Source organism: Marmota flaviventris, chromosome 7 (genome assembly GCF_047511675.1).
Source record: "Marmota flaviventris isolate mMarFla1 chromosome 7, mMarFla1.hap1, whole genome shotgun sequence".
NCBI lineage: Eukaryota > Metazoa > Chordata > Mammalia > Rodentia > Sciuridae > Marmota > Marmota flaviventris.
The window spans coordinates 91,750,893-91,769,867 of NC_092504.1; the positions used below are offsets into that span (position 1 = coordinate 91,750,893).

The 18,975-nt window shown below is 36.8% G+C and overlaps 1 protein-coding gene across 1 annotated transcript in view; it reads right to left on the reverse strand.

Moving 5' to 3' along the window:
• Window positions 1–18,975, reverse strand: part of Arhgef38 (Rho guanine nucleotide exchange factor 38) — a 128,749-nt gene that overhangs the window by 40,876 nt on the left and 68,898 nt on the right. The window contains exons 4-5 of the mRNA XM_027935539.2: window positions 9,640–9,787; window positions 4,088–4,105 (exon numbers count right to left, since the gene is read on the reverse strand). Of these exons, the coding sequence (XP_027791340.2) occupies window positions 4,088–4,105; window positions 9,640–9,787 (166 nt within the window). The remainder of the gene's footprint in view (window positions 1–4,087; window positions 4,106–9,639; window positions 9,788–18,975) is intronic.

Below are 18,975 nucleotides of genomic sequence, written 5' to 3' on the forward strand. Positions count from 1 at the left end.
AATGTTAATGGCTTAAACTCACCAATTAAGAGACACAGGCTAGTAGAATGGATCAAAAAAAAAAAAAAAAATCCAACAGATCCTCTAGACAAAAGCTGAATAAAGAAACTATTGAACTCAATAGCACAATCAATAACCTAGACTTAACCGACATATATAGAATATATCAACCATCATCAAGTGGATACACGTTCTTCTCAGCAGCACATGGATCCTACTCAAAGATAGACCATATATTATGCCATAGGGCAACTCTTAGTAAATACAAAGGCGTGGAGATAATACCATGCACCATATCTGATCATAATGGAATGAAACTGGAAATCAATGATAAAAGAAGGAAGGAAAAATCCTGCATCACATGGAAAATGAACAATATGTTACTGAATGATCAATGGGTTACAGAAGACATAAAGGAGGAGATAAAAAAATTCATAGAGACAAATGACAATACAGACACAACATACCAGAATCTATGGGACACAATGAAAGCAGTTTTAAGAGGGAAATTCATTTCTTGGAGTTCTTTCCTCAAAAAAAGAAAAAACCAACAAATAAATGAACTCACACTACACCTCAAAAACCTAGAAAAGGAAGAGCAAAATAACAGCAAATGTAGTAGAAGACAAGAAATAATTAAAATTAGAGCAGAAATCAACGAAATTGAAACAAAAAAAAAACATTGAAAAAACTAAAAGTTGGTTCTTTGAAAAAATAAATAAGATCGACAGGCCCTTAGCCATGCTAACGAAGAGAAGAAGAGAGAGAACTCAAATTACTAACATACGGGATGAAAAAGGCAATATCACAACAGACACTACAGAAATACAGAAGATAATTAGAAAGTATTTTGAAACCCTATATTCCAATAAAATAGAAGATAGTGAAGATATCGATAAATTTCTTAAGTCATATGATCTGCCCAGATTGAGTCAGGAAGACACACACAATTTAAACAGACCAATAACAAAGGAAGAAATTGAAGAAGCCATCAACAGACTACCAACCAAAAAAAGCCCTGGACCGGATGGGTATACAGCGGAGTTTTACAAAACCTTCAAAGAAGAATTAATACCAATACTTTTCAAGCTATTTCAAGAAATAGAAAAAGAAAGAGCTCTCCCAAATTCATTCTATGAGGCCAACATCACCCTGATCCCGAAACCAGACAAAGACACTTCAAAGAAAGAAAACTACAGACCAATATCTCTAATGAACCTAGATGCAAAAATCCTCAATAAAATTCTGGCGAATCGAATACAAAAGCATATCAAAAAAATTGTGCACCATGATCAAGTAGGATTCATCCCTGGGATGCAAGGCTGGTTCAATATACGGAAATCAATAAATACTATTCACCACATCAATAGACTTAAAGACAAGAACCATATGATCATCTCGATAGATGCAGAAAAAGCATTTGACAAAGTACAGCATCCCTTTATGTTCAAAACACTAGAAAAACTAGGGATAACAGGAACTTACCTCAGCATTGTAAAAGCTATATATGCTAAACCTCAGGCTAGCATCATCCTAAATGGAGAAAAACTGAAGGCATTCCCTCTAAAATCTGGAACAAGACAGGGATGCCCTCTATCACCACTTCTATTCAATTTAGTTCTTGAAATACTAGCCGGAGTAATTAGACAGACAAAAGAAATTAAAGGCATAAAAATAGGAAAAGAAGAGCTTAAATTATCGCCATTTGCGGATGACATGATAATATATTTAACAGACCCCAAAGGGTCTACAAAGAAACTGCTAGAGTTAATAAATGAATTCAGCAAAGTGGCAGGATATAAAATCAACACACATAAATCAAAGGCATTCCTGTATATCAGCAACAAAACTTCTGAAATGGAAATGAGGAAAACCACTCCATTCACAATATCCTCAAAGAAAATAAAATACTTGGGAATCAACCTAACAAAAGAGGTGAAAGATTTATACAATGAAAACTACAGAATCCTAAATAGAGAGATAGAAGAAGATCTTAGAAGATGGAAAAATGTACCCTATTCATGGATAGGCAGAACTAACATCATCAAAATGGCGATATTACCCAAAGTTCTTTACAGGTTCAATGCGATGCCAATTAAAATCCCAATGGCATTTCTTATAGAAATAGATAAAGCAATCATGAAATTCATATGGAAAAACAAAAGACCCAGAATAGCAAAAGCAATTCTAAGCAGGAAGTGTGAATCTGGAGGTATAGCGATACCAGAGTTCAAACTGTACTACAAAGCAATAGTAACAAAAACAGCATAGTATGGTACCAAAACAGTCAGGTGGACCAATGGTACAGAATAGAGGACACAGAAACCAATCCACAAAATTACAACTATCTTATATTTGATAAAGGGACTAAAAGCATGCAATGGAGGAAGGATAGCATCTTCAACAAATAGTGCTGGGAAAATTGGAAATCCATATGCAACAAAATGAAACTGAATCCCTTTCTCTCGCCATGCACAAAAGTTAACTCAAAATGGATCAAGGAGCTAGATATCAAATCAGAGACACTGCGTCTGATAGAAGAAAAAATTGGCTATGATCTACATACTGTGGGGTTGGGTTCCAAATTCCTTAATAGGACGCCCATAGCCCAAGAGTTAATAACAAGAATAAATAAATGGGACTTACTTAAACTAAGAAGTTTTTTCTCAGCAAGAGAAACAATAAGAGAGGTGAATAGAGAGCCTACATCCTGGGAACAAATTTTTACCCCTCACACTTCATATAGAGCCCTAATATCCAGAATATACAAAGAACTCAAAAAATTAAACAATAAGATAACAAATAACCCAATCAACAAATGGGCCAAGGACTTGAACAGACACTTCACAGAGGAGGACATAGAATCAATCAACAAGTACATGAAAAAATGCTCACCATCTCTAGCAGTCAGAGAAATGTAAATCAAAACCACCCTAAGATACCATCTCACTCTTGTAAGATTGGCAGCCATTATGAAGTCAAACAACAATAAGTGTTGGCGAGGATGTGGGGAAAAGGGTACACTTGTACACTGCTGGTGGGACTGCAAATTGGTGCTGCCAATTCGGAAAGCAGTATGGAGATACCTGGGAAAGCTGGGAATGGATCCACCATTTGACCCAGCTATCGCCCTCCTCGGACTATTCCCTGAGGATCTTAAAAGAGCGTACTATAGGGATACTGCCACATCAATGATCATAGCGGCACAATTCACAATAGCTAGACTGTGGAACCAACCTAGATGCCCTTCAATAGATGAATGGATAAAAAAAATGTGGCATCTATACACAATGGAGTACTACGCAGCAATAAAAAATGACAAAATCATAGAATTTGCAGGGAAATGGATGGCATTAGAGCAGATTATGCTAAGTGAAGCTAGCCAATCCTTAAAAAACAAATGCCAAATGTCTTCTTTGATATAAAGAGAGCAACTAAGAACAGAACAGGGAGGAAGAGCATGAGGAAAAGATTAACATTAAACAAAGACGAGTGGGGGGAGAGAAAGGGAGAGAGAAGGGAAAGCATATGGAAATGGTAGGAGACCCTCAATGTTACACAAAATTACATAGAAGAGGATGTGAGGGCAAACGGGGGGAAAACATAGGAGAGAATTGAACAACAGCAGATGAGGTAGAGAGGGATGATGGGAGGGGAGGGGAGGGGGATAGTAGGGGAAAGGAAAGGTAGCAGAATACAACAGTCACTAATATGCCATTATGTAAAAATGTGAGTGTGTAACCAATGTGATTCTGCAATTTGTATTTGGGGTAAAAATGGGAGTTTATAACCCAATTGAGTCAAATGTATGAAAGATGATATATCATGAGCTTTGTAATGTTTTGAACAACCAATAAAAAATATAATAAAAAAAAACTAAAATTTTGATTTGGATAGAAATATTCAGTAGCTTTTCCCCATGACTCTTATATTTGATTTCTGTTACTTTAAAAAATGTTCTTAGCATAACCATTGCTTCTAACTGCCCTGTATACGTGTATACACAATCTATACATGTATGAAAACATCAAACTATACACCATAAATATGCATAATTACAAAGTGTTGATTAAAAAAAAGTACTTACTCTTGCACATATATTTTCCTGTAAGAAAGAGAGAAAAGTAGAGTCATGTGAATCCATATATTTGAGGTATAAGTCAAACATTACAAAACCTTTAAAATTTTATTATGTAAAATAAAGTACTAAGTAATTTTCATGAATGACCTATGAAATTAATCCCCTTGTTTGGTAATTAGGTCCCTAAAGTTTTATTTTTTTTATATTTGCCATATGCTTCACACTTTGTTTAAAATTTAAAACTGTTGATTCAGATACAGTAAATTTTGATCATTCAAAAATGGATTTAAATGTAAATTTTTGTTTACATTATGAAAATATGATCTCGTAAAGTGATGCGAGAATCCAAGACTGCAAGATTACTAAGGAAATGTGTAACTAACTTCCAAATCACTATCAAGTCATCTTTACTATCCCTCCATATCTAGTTTTATGCAGATTCTGAATAATTCGCTTATTTAATGAATAATTCTCAAAAAGCCTTCACTAAACTAGATTCTGTAGTTTCCATTTTGCTCAAGAAAAACTGAAGTCCTCCAAGGGAAAAGCAATACATGGTCTGCCTCTCCTTCCATCTCCTCTCTACCCTTGTCTAGTATTCACCTCTTCCCCCAGTCTCTGACAGCCACACAGGCTCCTTGATTCTTCTAAAGTCTGCCAGGTGTGTGACTCCAGGTCTGTGCGCCTTGTCCCTTCTGCCTAGGTTGCTCTCCCTCTGGGGAGCAACTTTCACTTACTCCTTTATCTCTTTCAGGTCTTTGCTCAACTGTCCCTTCTCCATGAAGCTTTTCTTCATCAACCTTTAAGAAAGTGCATCCTGTCTCACACTGTGCTCCTTATCACCATTCCTAGCTTTCTTTTTTTCTTCCCAATAGTTGTTACTTTTTCATATACTATGTAACTCTCTTATTTATTATCTATCCCCTCCCTCAACCCTATGCATGAATTTATGCTTGATTTGTTCACTGCTGTGAACCCAATCCTAAAAAGTGATGGCATTTGGTAAGAGCTCAAAAGATTTGTCAAATTAATTAGTCAGCAAAGTAGATAGGAATTTTTTCTCTGAAAACCACATCTGGCTATCAAGAAATTATATAATAACCTATGTTCATACATTGACCAACATAGCCTCTGTTTTTCAATATCTTCATCTGTTTCAACCAATTAACCTAAATATTTTAACACAAATTAAAAATTGTTTTTAATGTAGTATAACAGTTGATAAAAAGAATCCTGATAAATTTTCCCAGTAGGGGAACCCACAGTCTATAGGGCAGGGCCATCGCATTATAACATCTCCTTTTTACTTACTCATCATTTTAAACTATCTTACTTGAGGTGAAAATCTGCGAAAGTTAATCCCAGCCAAGGACAATTCAGGATGGAAGAACTTAAATAATGTCCAATTATCCTTTGATGGGACAAAGTAATTTAATATCCCTATCCCTGTACCTGCTCCCTCATAGGCTTGGTGTAACTTGACTCAAGAAAGTTTTTATGTGAAAATTCCTTGAGGATTATAGTCTTGTTTTAAACTTGATGCCATATAACAAGAAACTGAAAGAATTTCCAAACGTGCTTTTATTTTTTTTTAACTTGGAACATTCCAAAAGCATACAATGTGGTGAATATATTGAAATGCATTCCTTTAGATTTTGTATCACATGAGCTTTTACCTTCTTCTCTGAATGGAGAAGCTACAGGAGTAACACGAGCGAAGTATCCAGATACTAAAAGTTTGTCATTTCTTTCTTTTTCTATTACAAATAAACAGATCTGTGGGGTCTCTCAAATGCAAAAGGAGTATTAATAGTGTTTATATCTGGAAAAACAGAAAAAGGCGGCAGCAGACAGGCTCTGCTTGCATTTATAGTTAATCTATTTTCACTTTCCTCATACAAATCAAAAACCTTAAATAACCTCAAAGAGTCTAAGTAATCAGATCTTTAGCAAACAACTTCCAGACCTTTAGAGCCTGTATTAACCCAGTGTTGCACACAATCTTAGGGATCATTAATGCCACTCTGTGAACACTTTGAGTAAATAAAAACTTGCAAATTTCTGATTTGTACGCTGCAGATACAGATGTACACTGTACTTCTGAATAGTTTTAAAGTCTTTCTAAAGGTCTCCAAATTCCAAAGATTTTGCTTAGATTGCATCTATAAAGATGAAAAACACACTCATCTGCTTCAGGAAAAGCAGCCAGTGAGCACTGGGGGCCTGATTTATCTCTTTAAAGTAGCTCTTGTGTGTGTGCCAAAAACTACCTGAGGGTGCTCATTAAAGATACAGACCCTGGATGGGCCCCCAGCAATCCTATTTGTTTGGGCTGGGGTGGGGGAAGCATAGGAAACTGCACCTTTAAAATAGATTCCCAGTGGATCTAGTGCAGAGGAACTCAGACACAAGAAATGTTACCCTCACATTTCAAAAAGATTAAAAATTATTTTCTGGATACTAATATTATTTTCCCTTTTGAATGACAATGGACTTCAAAGAATAACCAAAGGTTATGAGCTTGAATCCATTACAGAAGCAGGCAATATCTCTGCCATCCTTTTGGAAATTAGTCATGAACTGCACCCCCTGTGAGAGCTTTTGGTACGTTACTTAAAGTAACTCTTGCGTTGTTATTAAACTTCCCAGAGGTTTTGTGTTTCTCCCCAACTAGAGTTTGTGTTCCTGGGAGGCAAGAACTATGCTTATGCGTTTAAAAATAAAATATTTTCAACATTATCTAGTGTTCTTAATAAATATTTATTAGGCCTTCAATAAACACATTTTAATTTTGGTTAAAGTGCAACCTAAGTTGCTTTAAAATCCACTTTAGTTTCTGAAGCATGAAGCTATCTCTCTTGTGGATATTGCTTCAAACCAAGTTTTTCCAAATATTCCTTTTCATGGTGGGAAATAGAGGCTGCACCTAATATTCATTAGAAATGGCAAATGCACTTGGGTTCTGTTATTTAGCCACTAGGAAAAGACAGAGTGACAGTAATAGCTTTGACTGATTACTTGGCAAGGGAAACCAAGCCCTCAGGGTGTTCCAGACTCTCTTTGGCCTATAAACCTGTTTGAAAACCTGTTTCTCAGAATTTAAGGCTTAGCTCAATTGAGGTCAGTATTATAGTAATGTCAATAATTCTACTGCTCTTAGCCTTCAGGCAGACCAGCACAATTCATCATTAACTTTATTTTCATGGAAAGGCAACTTTTTGGAAAATAGCTCTAACTTAAACTATTTTATTTTGATTTTATTTCCTTTAAGAAATAGTTCTGCCAATATTGCTTCCTTTGGATTTTTTTGCTTTCTAAACCTTAACACCTTCCAGGGACTGAAATTATTCCTTCAAACCAGAATGGTTCTGAATACACAAAATTTGGGGCATGAAGATAGAAATCGACAATAACTCAAAGATTTCAGAAAAAGACCAAATAAGTCATTGGGTCTGGAAGCTATTTTCAATCATTGGCATAGGAGTTTTCAAAATTACCTCTGCCTTGAACTGCTTTTTAGGGGCATGACATTGAGCTGCTATATGACCTTGTGGATACCTGGGCAGGGATTATTGCTTTCTCTTAGAAGTCAAACATTTAATGAACAATAAATTATTGTTCATCCTCCTAAAAACAGCTCTACTTCCTGTGAGCAGTCAGAAGTAACATGGCTAACGTAGATTAACCATATCTCCAGATGAGAACCTCCATCTCCAGGATTGGATTTACCATGATGATACAAGGAGCTAGCTTTTCATTTGCTAAGAGATTTCTCTCTTCTAATTCTAGAAACAGAAGAAGGAAAATGGTTCAAGATAGACATTTATTGGATCAGATCTTTCCATTTGTTTAAGCTAAAGAAGGGGTCCATTCATATCCAGAACATCATTATTTTTCCTGAGGAAAAAGCACCTATAACTTTAGAAGACTTTGATCTTTATATGTAAATTTATTAAAATGAATGCAACTTCAAACTTTAGTGCTTTTATGGATTGATATACTAACACTGAACTAAAGTGAAAATAGAATTAGTTACAACATTTTATTTAAGAATTGTCTGATCATATTGAGTTTCTTGTGGGTAGAACATAAAGTCTTATTTATTTTTGTTTTTTGACAGCCAGACCTATCCTTGCCACAGCATAAGCACCAAATAAATTTTCACAATTTAGTGACTTGAATATATTCTTTTTCACCGTCTGGGGGTGGGGGGATATGAGGAAAGATAGATGGGCAGAGACTAAAGAATGGCAATTTATTACTGGCCAGTAGAGGGCAATAAAATTGAGATTGCATTTATTTATTTGTTTGTTTATTATTTAAATTCACTGGGCTCTAGTTAAACCCACTTTCAGATCTGTTCCTATCTTGGAAAGACTTCCTCTACAATAGTCTCATTTCACTGTAATGCTGCTATAAACTTTCTATAGTACATTAGGACCCCTCTTCCTCTTCCCACCCCACACAACAAAATACCAAGGGAGATGTGCTGGAGTCAGATTGGTATACAATGGTTTTTAATCAGCTCTCTCTGGTTGGTTAATCCCTAGACAAATCATGGTCATCCAACAGTGGGTAATCCTTAAAAATGAAAAATCACAAGAGAATTCTGGGTAAGATTGTGGACCAAGAGAATAATTTCAGTCTTAAGCTTCATATGGTCGGAAACTATGAATAGACAGTTGCCAATTTCTTCTGAAAGGATCAACCCAAATATAGGCTCATATTTATGCATATAAAAATCAGAAGAAAATGTAAACGGTACTTATTAATTGATGGTGAAATAGCTAAGACTTTAAAAAAATACTTATTCATACTTGCTTATTTTTTAAATTATTTTTTTAGGTGTGTATGGACTCAATGCTTTTATTTTATTTTTTTTAATGTGGTGCTAGGATTGAACTCAATGCCTCACACTTGCAAGGCAAGTACTCAACCACTGAGCTACAACTCTAGCCCCACTTGCTTATATTTTTCAGATTGTTTCTTCTAGAAAAAAAAAATAATATTATTAGGACCCCCAACAACATTTTAATGATGAGGAAGGAAGGCTTGACTAAATGTCCTGAAACTAATTTTAGGACAGCGTGACTTATCTTCACAATCTCCATGCTTTCACAAAAATGAATTGGGAGAAGGAGGAGGGCCATTCAGGGAGTCTAGGGCATTCCACTAACCTAAGAACCCATGTGCTTCAGGGGTCATGGGGCTACATGTTGTCTCACATATTCCTTGAACTCTGAAGGAGCAGACACATTGCAATAGCTTTAAGAAAGGGCTTTTCTTCCATATTTTATTTTTTGATATTGCATTTTTCTATCTCTACAGAGCCCTGAATCTTTTCCCATGTTATTTTTAGTCAGTCTCTCAGAGGGAGAAAAAAAGTCAATCCAGGCTTCTAGCATGTCAGCTTTTCATAAAGGAAATACAAAGCAGAGTGCCCAGCAAGCCTCCTAAAACACAGAATTTATGTGAGATCTTTTATCTACATCCATTTAAAAATGTCCCCTACTAGGCAATGAAGAGAAGATGGGAATCACCATTTGAAAAGGGCTTACTTTAAGGACTGGATACAGTGGCTCAAATGTTGCTTCAGCTCTTCCTCCTTTTCATAGGACTCCAGCACACTATGCGCTTCATCATGGTGATAACAGTAGATTTTATATATATCTTCCAGCGGCTCCTTAATCTGCAAGAATACCTCTCCTGATAAATGCAAAGCAAAAACAAAATGACATCAAGTCAGACCAAAATGGCACTTCATAGTCTATTATTCAAAAATGTTGACTAGTGTAAAAAAGTTGATGGGTCCCACTCCATCACTTAAAGATGAGTGGGGTCTTAGACATTGAGTGATATTTTTCTCTTCCTTCCTCTTTTCCTTCCCTCCTTCTTCCTTTTTTAACTTCCTTCCTCTTATAAAGAGAAGGATGAAGAATTTTACAGAGATAGACAGCAAAAGAAATCTGGTTTTCTAAAAGGTGACTACACACCAGGTAGGCATGTAGCATCATGGTTAATAGCATGGAGTTAAGAACAGATCAATTTAGAGTTATTCTGTATAAGTTTGAATCAGGTTGTGCTACAGATTTTGTGACTCTCTGAATATGTAAACTCTCTTAATGAGTTTCTTCATATATAAAATGGTAGCCATAATAGATTCAATTTTATAGTTGTTATAAATATTGAGGGATGCAGTGCATGTAAAGTTCAAAGTATAGTTCGTATGGGATAAATGCTTAAAATGGAGTAGTTTTGTACATTTACTAGAGGTATAAGAGGTGACATTTCAGCTAGTAGGTAAGTGATTTTTCAAAATGTATTACACTAACATTTCCTGAGTTTCTCTGAAAGGCAAGCAAGAGAAATAAAACATTTCCTTATATGTGATAATAAAATTAGGTTATTATTCCTTTAAAAAAAAAGACAAAAAAAAAAAAAAAACACTGAATACCAGTATTAATTTTACTGTCTCAGGCTGAGGTTGTGGCTTAGCCGTAGAGGTCTCGCCTAGCACGTGCGAGGCCCTGAGTTCAATCCTCAGCACCACATAAAGATAAATACATTGTGTCCAACTATAACTAAAACATAAATATAAAAAATTTCACTGTCTCCATAAGTAAGTTCTGATATATGGCAGATCCAATCTCCCAGCCTTGCTGTTTTTCCAAATTGTCATGGCTATTCTCATGAGTTTTCTTTATCGTGCATTCTCCTTGTCATTGATTTCTATTTGACTAACCTCAAAATCACTGTTATTTTTCTAACTTTTTGAGTTGGGTACCATCCATTTAAGTTCAATATCTCTTGCCGTGTTTTAAAGAAAATATTCAAAAATATGTGTTTACCTCTAAGTACATTTCATTTGCATGCCTCACCTATTTCATCAGGGTTTCTGTTTGGTTTGGTTTTGGTTTTGGTATCAGGGATGCTGAACCACTGAGCCACATCCCCAGCCCTTTTTATTTTGAGACAGGGTCTCACTAAGTTACTTATGGTTTCATCAAGTTGATGAGGCTGGCTTTAAAAAAAAAATCAATTGAATTATACTATGAGCCAAGGTTATAATGTATCTTCATGAAGCAACTTGGGCTAATTGTGTCCAGACATTTAATGAATTCTCTTTTATATTACCATAAAATTGGCTCTATAAATGGTACTTCAAGTAGATATTGGACAATAGTTTGATTTAATTACCCACTCCATCACTTAAAGATGAGTGGTATGCATCCACTACCCAACCAGCACTGTGTGAGATGATTTGGGAAATACAAAAGAAATATGCGACAGGATCTGCTCTCAAAAACATTGCATATTTGAGATTGATGATGATTTGGAGGCTGAGTTGATTGACAGTGATGTGGACCTATTTATCTGGGCCTATTACAGTAACAGAAAAAAGTCATTCTTCCTAGAGAAATAGAAGTTTCTTTAGTATCTAAAAAATGTTTTGCACACATTAACTGCTTCATTCCCTACATGCACAAAGAAAGAAGAGGTTATTTATTCATATTAATTAAGGATGAACAAATCTGAGTTAGTAACAAATGCATTATTTTCCAAACGTCCTGTTAGCCAGGATTATAGGTCATTGTTTTAATTTTTCCTTGGGTCTTAGCTTCTCATCTGTCAGAACTTTGCTGGACATTGTATGAGTGATGCAGTTGGAAACAGTGACATATTTAGATTCAGAATTCAGGGTGCCTGTGGTGACTTTGGGGATAACTTTTAAAAAATGTTTAAACCTCTGTTCCTTTATAATGTTTGTAGGATGGAAATAAAAGTATTTATAGCACTGTTGATATTAATTTGAGAAATAAATGGGATGATGCATGTGAAATATGGCTGCCACGGACTAGTTACTCAATAATTGTCACTTGTCTCTTAAGGCTGCTCACTATCTCTAGAATTAAAACACTAGTACCTTAAAGTATCACATTCCTTTCTAATTTGTATCTATCTAATAAAAGTTTTTTTTTCCTTTTAATTATATGGGATTTTTTTGTGTGTGATTATAGTTCAACTCTCATTGTGTATGTGTGTATGTTGTTTGTGTGTGTGTGTGTGTGTGTGTGAGAGAGAGAGAGAGAGAGAGAGAGAAGATCCTGAGTGTCTGTTTTCATTATGCTTTGTGTGGCTTATAAAGACAATTCAATGACTGCAAGCATCTTGGGAGCTCAAGGGGTGAGGGATTCTTGTTTGTTTGTGGGATTTTACTGAGTTGATTCTTCTACCAGAGTAGGTCTTATAGATTTGCCTTTAAAAGACAGCAACACAAGCAATAAGAAATAAAGCAGTTAACAAAAAGATAAAAATAAAATAGGACAGCAAATGAATGTAGGGTTGGGCACAAGATGAAGAGATGATAGTGGAGATATTGGCTGGGGAGGAAATTCAGGCCCCAAATAGGAATGAGTGACAGACTGGGATGGAGGCTCTGTGGCCAGTCAAGAGCAAAGGATCCCAGGACACACATTCTAAGACAAGATGAAGCTGCAAATACGTTATATTTACTACAGACAAGGTAACAATGTGTGTGTGTGTGTGTGTGTGGAGAGAGAGAGAGAGAGAGAGAGAGAGAGAGAGAAACAGACTCAGAAACCCATGCTTTGATCAAATCAGAAAGCCAGAAAACAAAGAAAAAGTCACTCATTTTACAAACAATTACACCTTTAATTGCCAACTCCCTCGTATGTTCTTTAACAGATGTGTTCCAGTTTAAAAGAATTTCTAACTCTCCCCTTAACAGCAGAATCCATTTCTTTACTCTTTTCCAAGTAAAATTCTGTTGGGGCTCTAATAATAATTATCAAAGTTGAAAGATATTTAAATGCTCTAATTGAAAGTCATTTATTCGCCCAAAGGCCGAGTACAACACTGACAGGCAGAATATTTGATTCTCCTCCCAGCCCTACCAATGTATTCTGCTTCATAATAGTGCCGATGAAGCGAGGTGTCTTGCAGCAAAAAGTGATTCTGTTTCCACGGTAACATAAGTCTCAGCTGCCTTTCTTTAGTGGTGAAGGACAACTGCTCTGTCTAATGTGTGTGGGTTTGAAGGGATGATTAGGAGCAGAGAACAGACTGAACCAAGAACAGTGAAGGTAATTTCACTTCTGACTGCCTGTCACAAAGGCACCTGAATCCTATAAAATACAAGCAACTGCTGTGTTCTCCTTTTTAAGAATTTTGCGACTCAAGAATTTTTTGCATCAACTTTCCCAGAAAGCAACCCCATGCAAAGGCACCCTTTTAAAATTCCTTAGTTATGGCCTTTAAAAACAACCACCAAAAATATTGAACATATTCTATATCCCAATATAACTATTCTTGAATTGTAAGTTGCCCCCTTTCCTGAGGTAAATATATGCATGTTTTTTTTTTCTTAAACCACCTTTGTTTCCTTCAGACCCTCCTGTCCATCTCTAAGAAGTGCCATATCAGACAATGTGGCCTCTGCATTATTGTGAACCACTCCAAGATACATTTCCTCTGCATGTTTAAGGGATCTCCTTGTTTTAGGCTTTGTTTAGGAAAACATCATGAAAGAAAAGGAAGCAGTCACATTCTTTAGTTCATCTTTATTTGATGATTTGCTGGGTAATGATTTTGCACCAAGCACAATGGTGGTGCTCCAGACACAAAGAACCCACACTTCCTTCAAGAAAGTTATTCAGGCCAGTAAAGGAGAGAGAAGAGTACATTTACCTTTACCATGCTGTGTGAAAAGGACAATAATAGAGCCAGAAAACCCAGAGGGGCACCCATTCAACCCTTGGGAATCGTGGAGCTATTCTTCTAACAACCTGACCTTGGTAGGAGTTATGAGTGAGTGCAAAAACAAGGAGTGGAAGGAGGGGGAAAGTGTGTTCAGAAACTTCGAGTGCTCTGGTATGGCTGGGTGGCTCCATATGGCTTGGGTGGCTCAACTCTGTGAAGAGTTTCGGAAGAGGCTGTAGAGGTGGCAGATCCTGAAGTAGCATGTGTAGCATTAAAGAGTTGCAACTTGAGCCTGAAGGTGACAGAGAAGTACTGATTTTAGGCAGCAGACTAATATGATTAGATAGCATCTTAGAAAGATTTCTATGGTGTAATATCACGAGAGAAATGAAATTTGGAAGAGGAGTCAGTGAGACTAGAGAAGAAAAACTAATCAAGAAACTTTCCATAATATTAAATAAACAGTGACAGTGAAAATAGGAAGTTACAGCAGTAGAGTGCTCTAGATTGGGGGTATAGCTCAGTGGAAGAGCATGTGCTCAATGTGTGTGAGGTCCTGGATTTGATCCCCAGCACTGCCAAAACTCACCACCAACCACCACCACCACCACAGCAACAAATATGAGCAAACAAACAAAAACAGCTCTAGAGTCATTGCCTTGGTTCAAATCCTGGTTTTACTATTTATTTAATGTACGTGTTGAGGCAGGAGAAAAATGGCTTAGGCTCCCTCACTGAAGCTTTCAGTATGTAGTCAAGGTCCTGAATCAGTTGTTATGGTTAGTGTGTAGTCAAGGTCATTAACACTTTCATTTAACATACGTACTCAAGGTCATAACATTTTCTTATGTAACCTGTTGGCAGTGTGCCTTCTTTGTTTGACCTGCATATAAAAAGGGCCTATGTAAATGGCTTAGGGACTGGTGAGGGGTTATTGCCACACCAGATAAAGGATGACAATATTCCTACAGAGCCTTGCATCTTCTTTTAACTGTGGGATCCCAGAATCTTGGTTCCCGGGCCTGAGTCTCCTCCTCTGCCTGTCAGTATGATATTTGGGAAAGTTATTTTGCTTCTGTGTTCCTTAATTTCCTTATCCATAAGTGGGAGCAACAATAATAGTAGGGTTACTTAATGATTAAAGGAGTTAAAAATATGTAATGTATTTAAATCAGTAGCTGGCACATGCAAATACTTAAAAGACATTAATTATAATAATTAGAGCAAAATTAGGGAGACTGGAAAAAAAGAGGGAGAAAATGGACATTGATAGATGAGAAGGATAACTCAAAACATGTCCCAGGCTTCTAGCTTCAAGGACTACATGGGTAGACAAAGGTGATATGACAAGAAGAGAGGAGCTTGGTGGAAAGATGATGAGTTTAATTTTAGAAGTACTAAGCTTGAGTTGCTTATTGTATATTCAAGTGGGAAAGTCCTATGTAGAATTGGATATATGGTCTATATGGATATATATGCTCTGTAAATCTCAGGTAATAGAAATCACAAATTGGATGTGTTACAGAAAAGTCCATAGAGGGAGAAAGGAAGAGGGTCTGAGGATCCAATGCTGGTGAATGTAATGAATGTGAAGTCTGGAAAAAGAAGAGTCTTCAGGGAAGCCTGAGAAAGCACAGCCACAGAGAAGAAGGGAAAATCAGCACTGGTGTCAGCAAAGCCACTCACAGTCATCTGTTCCACAATGACATGTCAATCAACAAGAATTGCATATCTTTTTTTTTTTTTTTTTTTTTTTACTGTAGCTTAGTCGAAGTTCATTTTTTTAATTAATTTTTTAAGAACTGAATATCTGTCAATGGTTTCTTAAGAATATATGGCCCTGTGATGTCTTGGATTCTGCAAGTTCACTCTACAATATTTACACAATAACAAAATCACCTCCAGGTGATTTCTCAGAATGTATCCCCATTGTTAAGTAACACAAGACTGTATAACATAGTGAGAAATACAGCAGAGATTAAGTTTGTGGATGATGGATCATGTTAGTCTCCCCTAGCAGTACTGTTTCTTCTAAAACAATAGGATTTTTGCTTGGCCCAAAATAAAAACTAGCTTCCCCAGCCTACCTTGCAGTTGATGTGACCATGTAATAATTAAGGCCCACCAATGGGACATAAATGAAAGTGTCCTGTGACAGTATCCAGGAACTTGTTTTAGGGGTCAGCAAGTTCACCCTTGACCCCTTCTTCATTCTTGCCTGCATCTGCTGCTGGAACTTGGAGACTACCTTGTCCTTGAAGATGAGGACCACTCCCTTGGTGAGTGGAGCTGTGAGTAGGAAGGAGCTTAGCTCCCAGAGGACCTTGCGGAGCAGAGCCGCCATACAACTCCAGATCACCCATCTTCAGGGGTTCAAAATAGAGAGATAAACATGTTGTATTATGCTAGTAATGATTTGCTTCAGTTTTATGTTTGTCCCAGCTGAATTTAATTCTATCCAACATGCTGTTTTTTTCTTCTTCAGTAAGAAAATATTCTTGGGACAAATTCTGACTAGTCAAAAGCCCCATCTTTACTAGTCATAAAATTTCATTCAAGAATTCTGTAAAAATATGACATAAACTGCTACTTATAAAAAGTTTCAAACAGAAAGTTATTTGTATTAACAATGAAATAGAAAAAAAATTCTAAAAACCAACCAAAATGATGTTAAAAAGAATTTTAGTTAAAAATCATAGCTCCAAGATATATCCCAAAAGAAAGTTATCTGTGATTCTAAGTAAAACTTGTTTGTCAATAGAGAGCATTAAGAACACAGAGAGAGGGATGGGATGGCTCTCAGGACAGAGGGTAGGTGAGGCTCACTTGGAGATCTCCGTGACAGGCCTTTGGCTGTCATTTCCCTGGGTGACACACACAACGGAATGAAAGAGCTGGGGCATGTCATCACCAAATCAAAGAGCTTTAGTGGCAGCTGGTGCCCACGGTTCCAAGGAGCTCCCCACGGTCTCCTTATCCTTCCTGGAAGGGATCCCAGATGCTGGGACTAAGTGAAGCAGTAGATAAGCCCATCCAATGCCAGGACATTGATATGCTTTCTCATTGTCTTTCCTAGCCAGATTCTGTTCTCCAGGAAAAGATAAAGTGAGGAGAGGAAGTGAGAGGAAATTGGAAAAGTAAATGCTGCTTAAGGAAGCCACAGTCCTGCGCCTTTCGTTTCATTTAGCCTCTGGATAAAGATGATTGCTGAGGATACCCAAGAGACCCTGGTTGGGGTTATAGAATTCTAACCAAATGCAGGTGGCAGCTGGGATGGGCAGCCATGGGCTTAAAACAAGTATATCCCTTGAGTAACAATTATATTAAGATATTTGAAGGGAAAAAAAACATTATTTTCATAGTAAACTGGAAATGTTCTGTTAATTCTTAAGATAAAACAAGACTTCAGCATTCTCGTACCTGTGGCTATGGCTTCAGGTCACACATTTCCTGAGACTCATAATATTTCTTTTCCAATATCAAGAATAGCTTGCTGAAAGTTTTTCAGATTTGACAATTCTGAGGTCCCTGGGGAGGGGCTACCTGTATTCTCAGAGCAGTGGTTTTAAGAGGTAAAGAGGGGAGGAAGTGGGACCAATGAGAGGAGCTAGACCATAAAGAAATGAACAGGAGCAAAGGAACTAGGGTGGGGGATCGGGTACGGTCCACGACCACTGCTGTGTCCAGGCCATAGGTGAAGGGCCCTTTTTGCAGCTGAGGTGGCATTCTCCCAGGCCATGTGGACATAGGAGGTGGTCTAGCAGCTGAGTCAAACTGGGGAACATTAGAGAGCAATGGAGATAAACAGTTAATGGGGTGGAAAGAGCTCTGGCCTGTATTTGGAAAAATCTGTAGTCTCCATTTTTTTTTCTTTTGGTACTAGGGATTGAACCCAGGGGTATTTTACCACTGAGCTACATCCCTAGTTCTTTTTTATTTTTATTTTATTTTTTTACTTTGAGACAGGTTCTTGCTAAGTTGCTGAGGGTCTCACTAAGCTACTAAGGCTGGCCTTGAACTTGCAATCCTCTTGCCTCAGCTTCCAGAGCTTCTGCAATTATAGGTATGTGCCACTGCACCCAGATCCTTGGGTTCCTTTCCAACTATTTTCAGAGTTAGTGATATAATTTGTGGCAATTCAAGCTCTTATTTTGGTTTCAACTATGGAATAGATGCACTTTAAGTATTAGTCCAGTACTAACTTTTAAGAATGTTCAGGAAACAATTAGGAATGTGAAGAGAGAACCAACAGAATGGGAGAAAATTTTTGCTAGCTACTCTTTTGACAGAGAATATATATATCTAGAATATATAAAGAACTCAAAAAATGTTATACTGAAAAAATGAAATAACCCAATTAATAAATGGGCAAATGAACTAAACAGATACTTCTCAAAGAAATACAAATGCCCAGCAAATATATGAAAAAAATATTCAACATCATTAGCAATTAGGAAAATGCAAATCAAAACTATACTGAGATTTTTATCTCACACAAGTCAGCATGGCAGTCATCAAGAATACAAATAATAATAAATATTGGAGAGAATGTGGAGAAAAAAACATTTTTATACTGCTGGTGGGATTGTAAATTAGTACAACCACTATGGAATCAGTATGGAGGTTCCTCAAAAGACTAGGCATGGAATCACCATCTGACCTAGCTATACTGTCCCTCAATGTTTATCCTAAAAAATTAAAGTCATTGATGCATACCCATGTTATAATAGCACAATCACAATAGACAAACTATGAAACCAGGCTAGGTATCCATCAATACATAAATGCATAAAGAAAATGTGGTATATATACAATGAAGTTGTATTCAGCCATAAAGAAAAATAAAATTATATCATTTGCAGGGAAATGGATGGAACTTGAGACCATCATGGTAAACAAAATAAGTCAAAGTCCAAAGGTCAAGGGTCGCATGTTTTCTCTCTTATGTGGAAACAAGAGATGGAAAAAGAAAGGTGTGTGTGTGGGGGGGGTGGATCTCATGAAATCAAAGGGAAATCAATAGAAGAAAGGGATCCTGGAAGTGGGAGGTGGCGATGGAGAGGGAAAGTATTGGGGAGGGATATTGGCCAAAATATATTGTTATATTGTGTGCATGTATGACAATATAACAACAAATCCCATCAGTGTGTACTACTATAATGCTCCAACAAAAA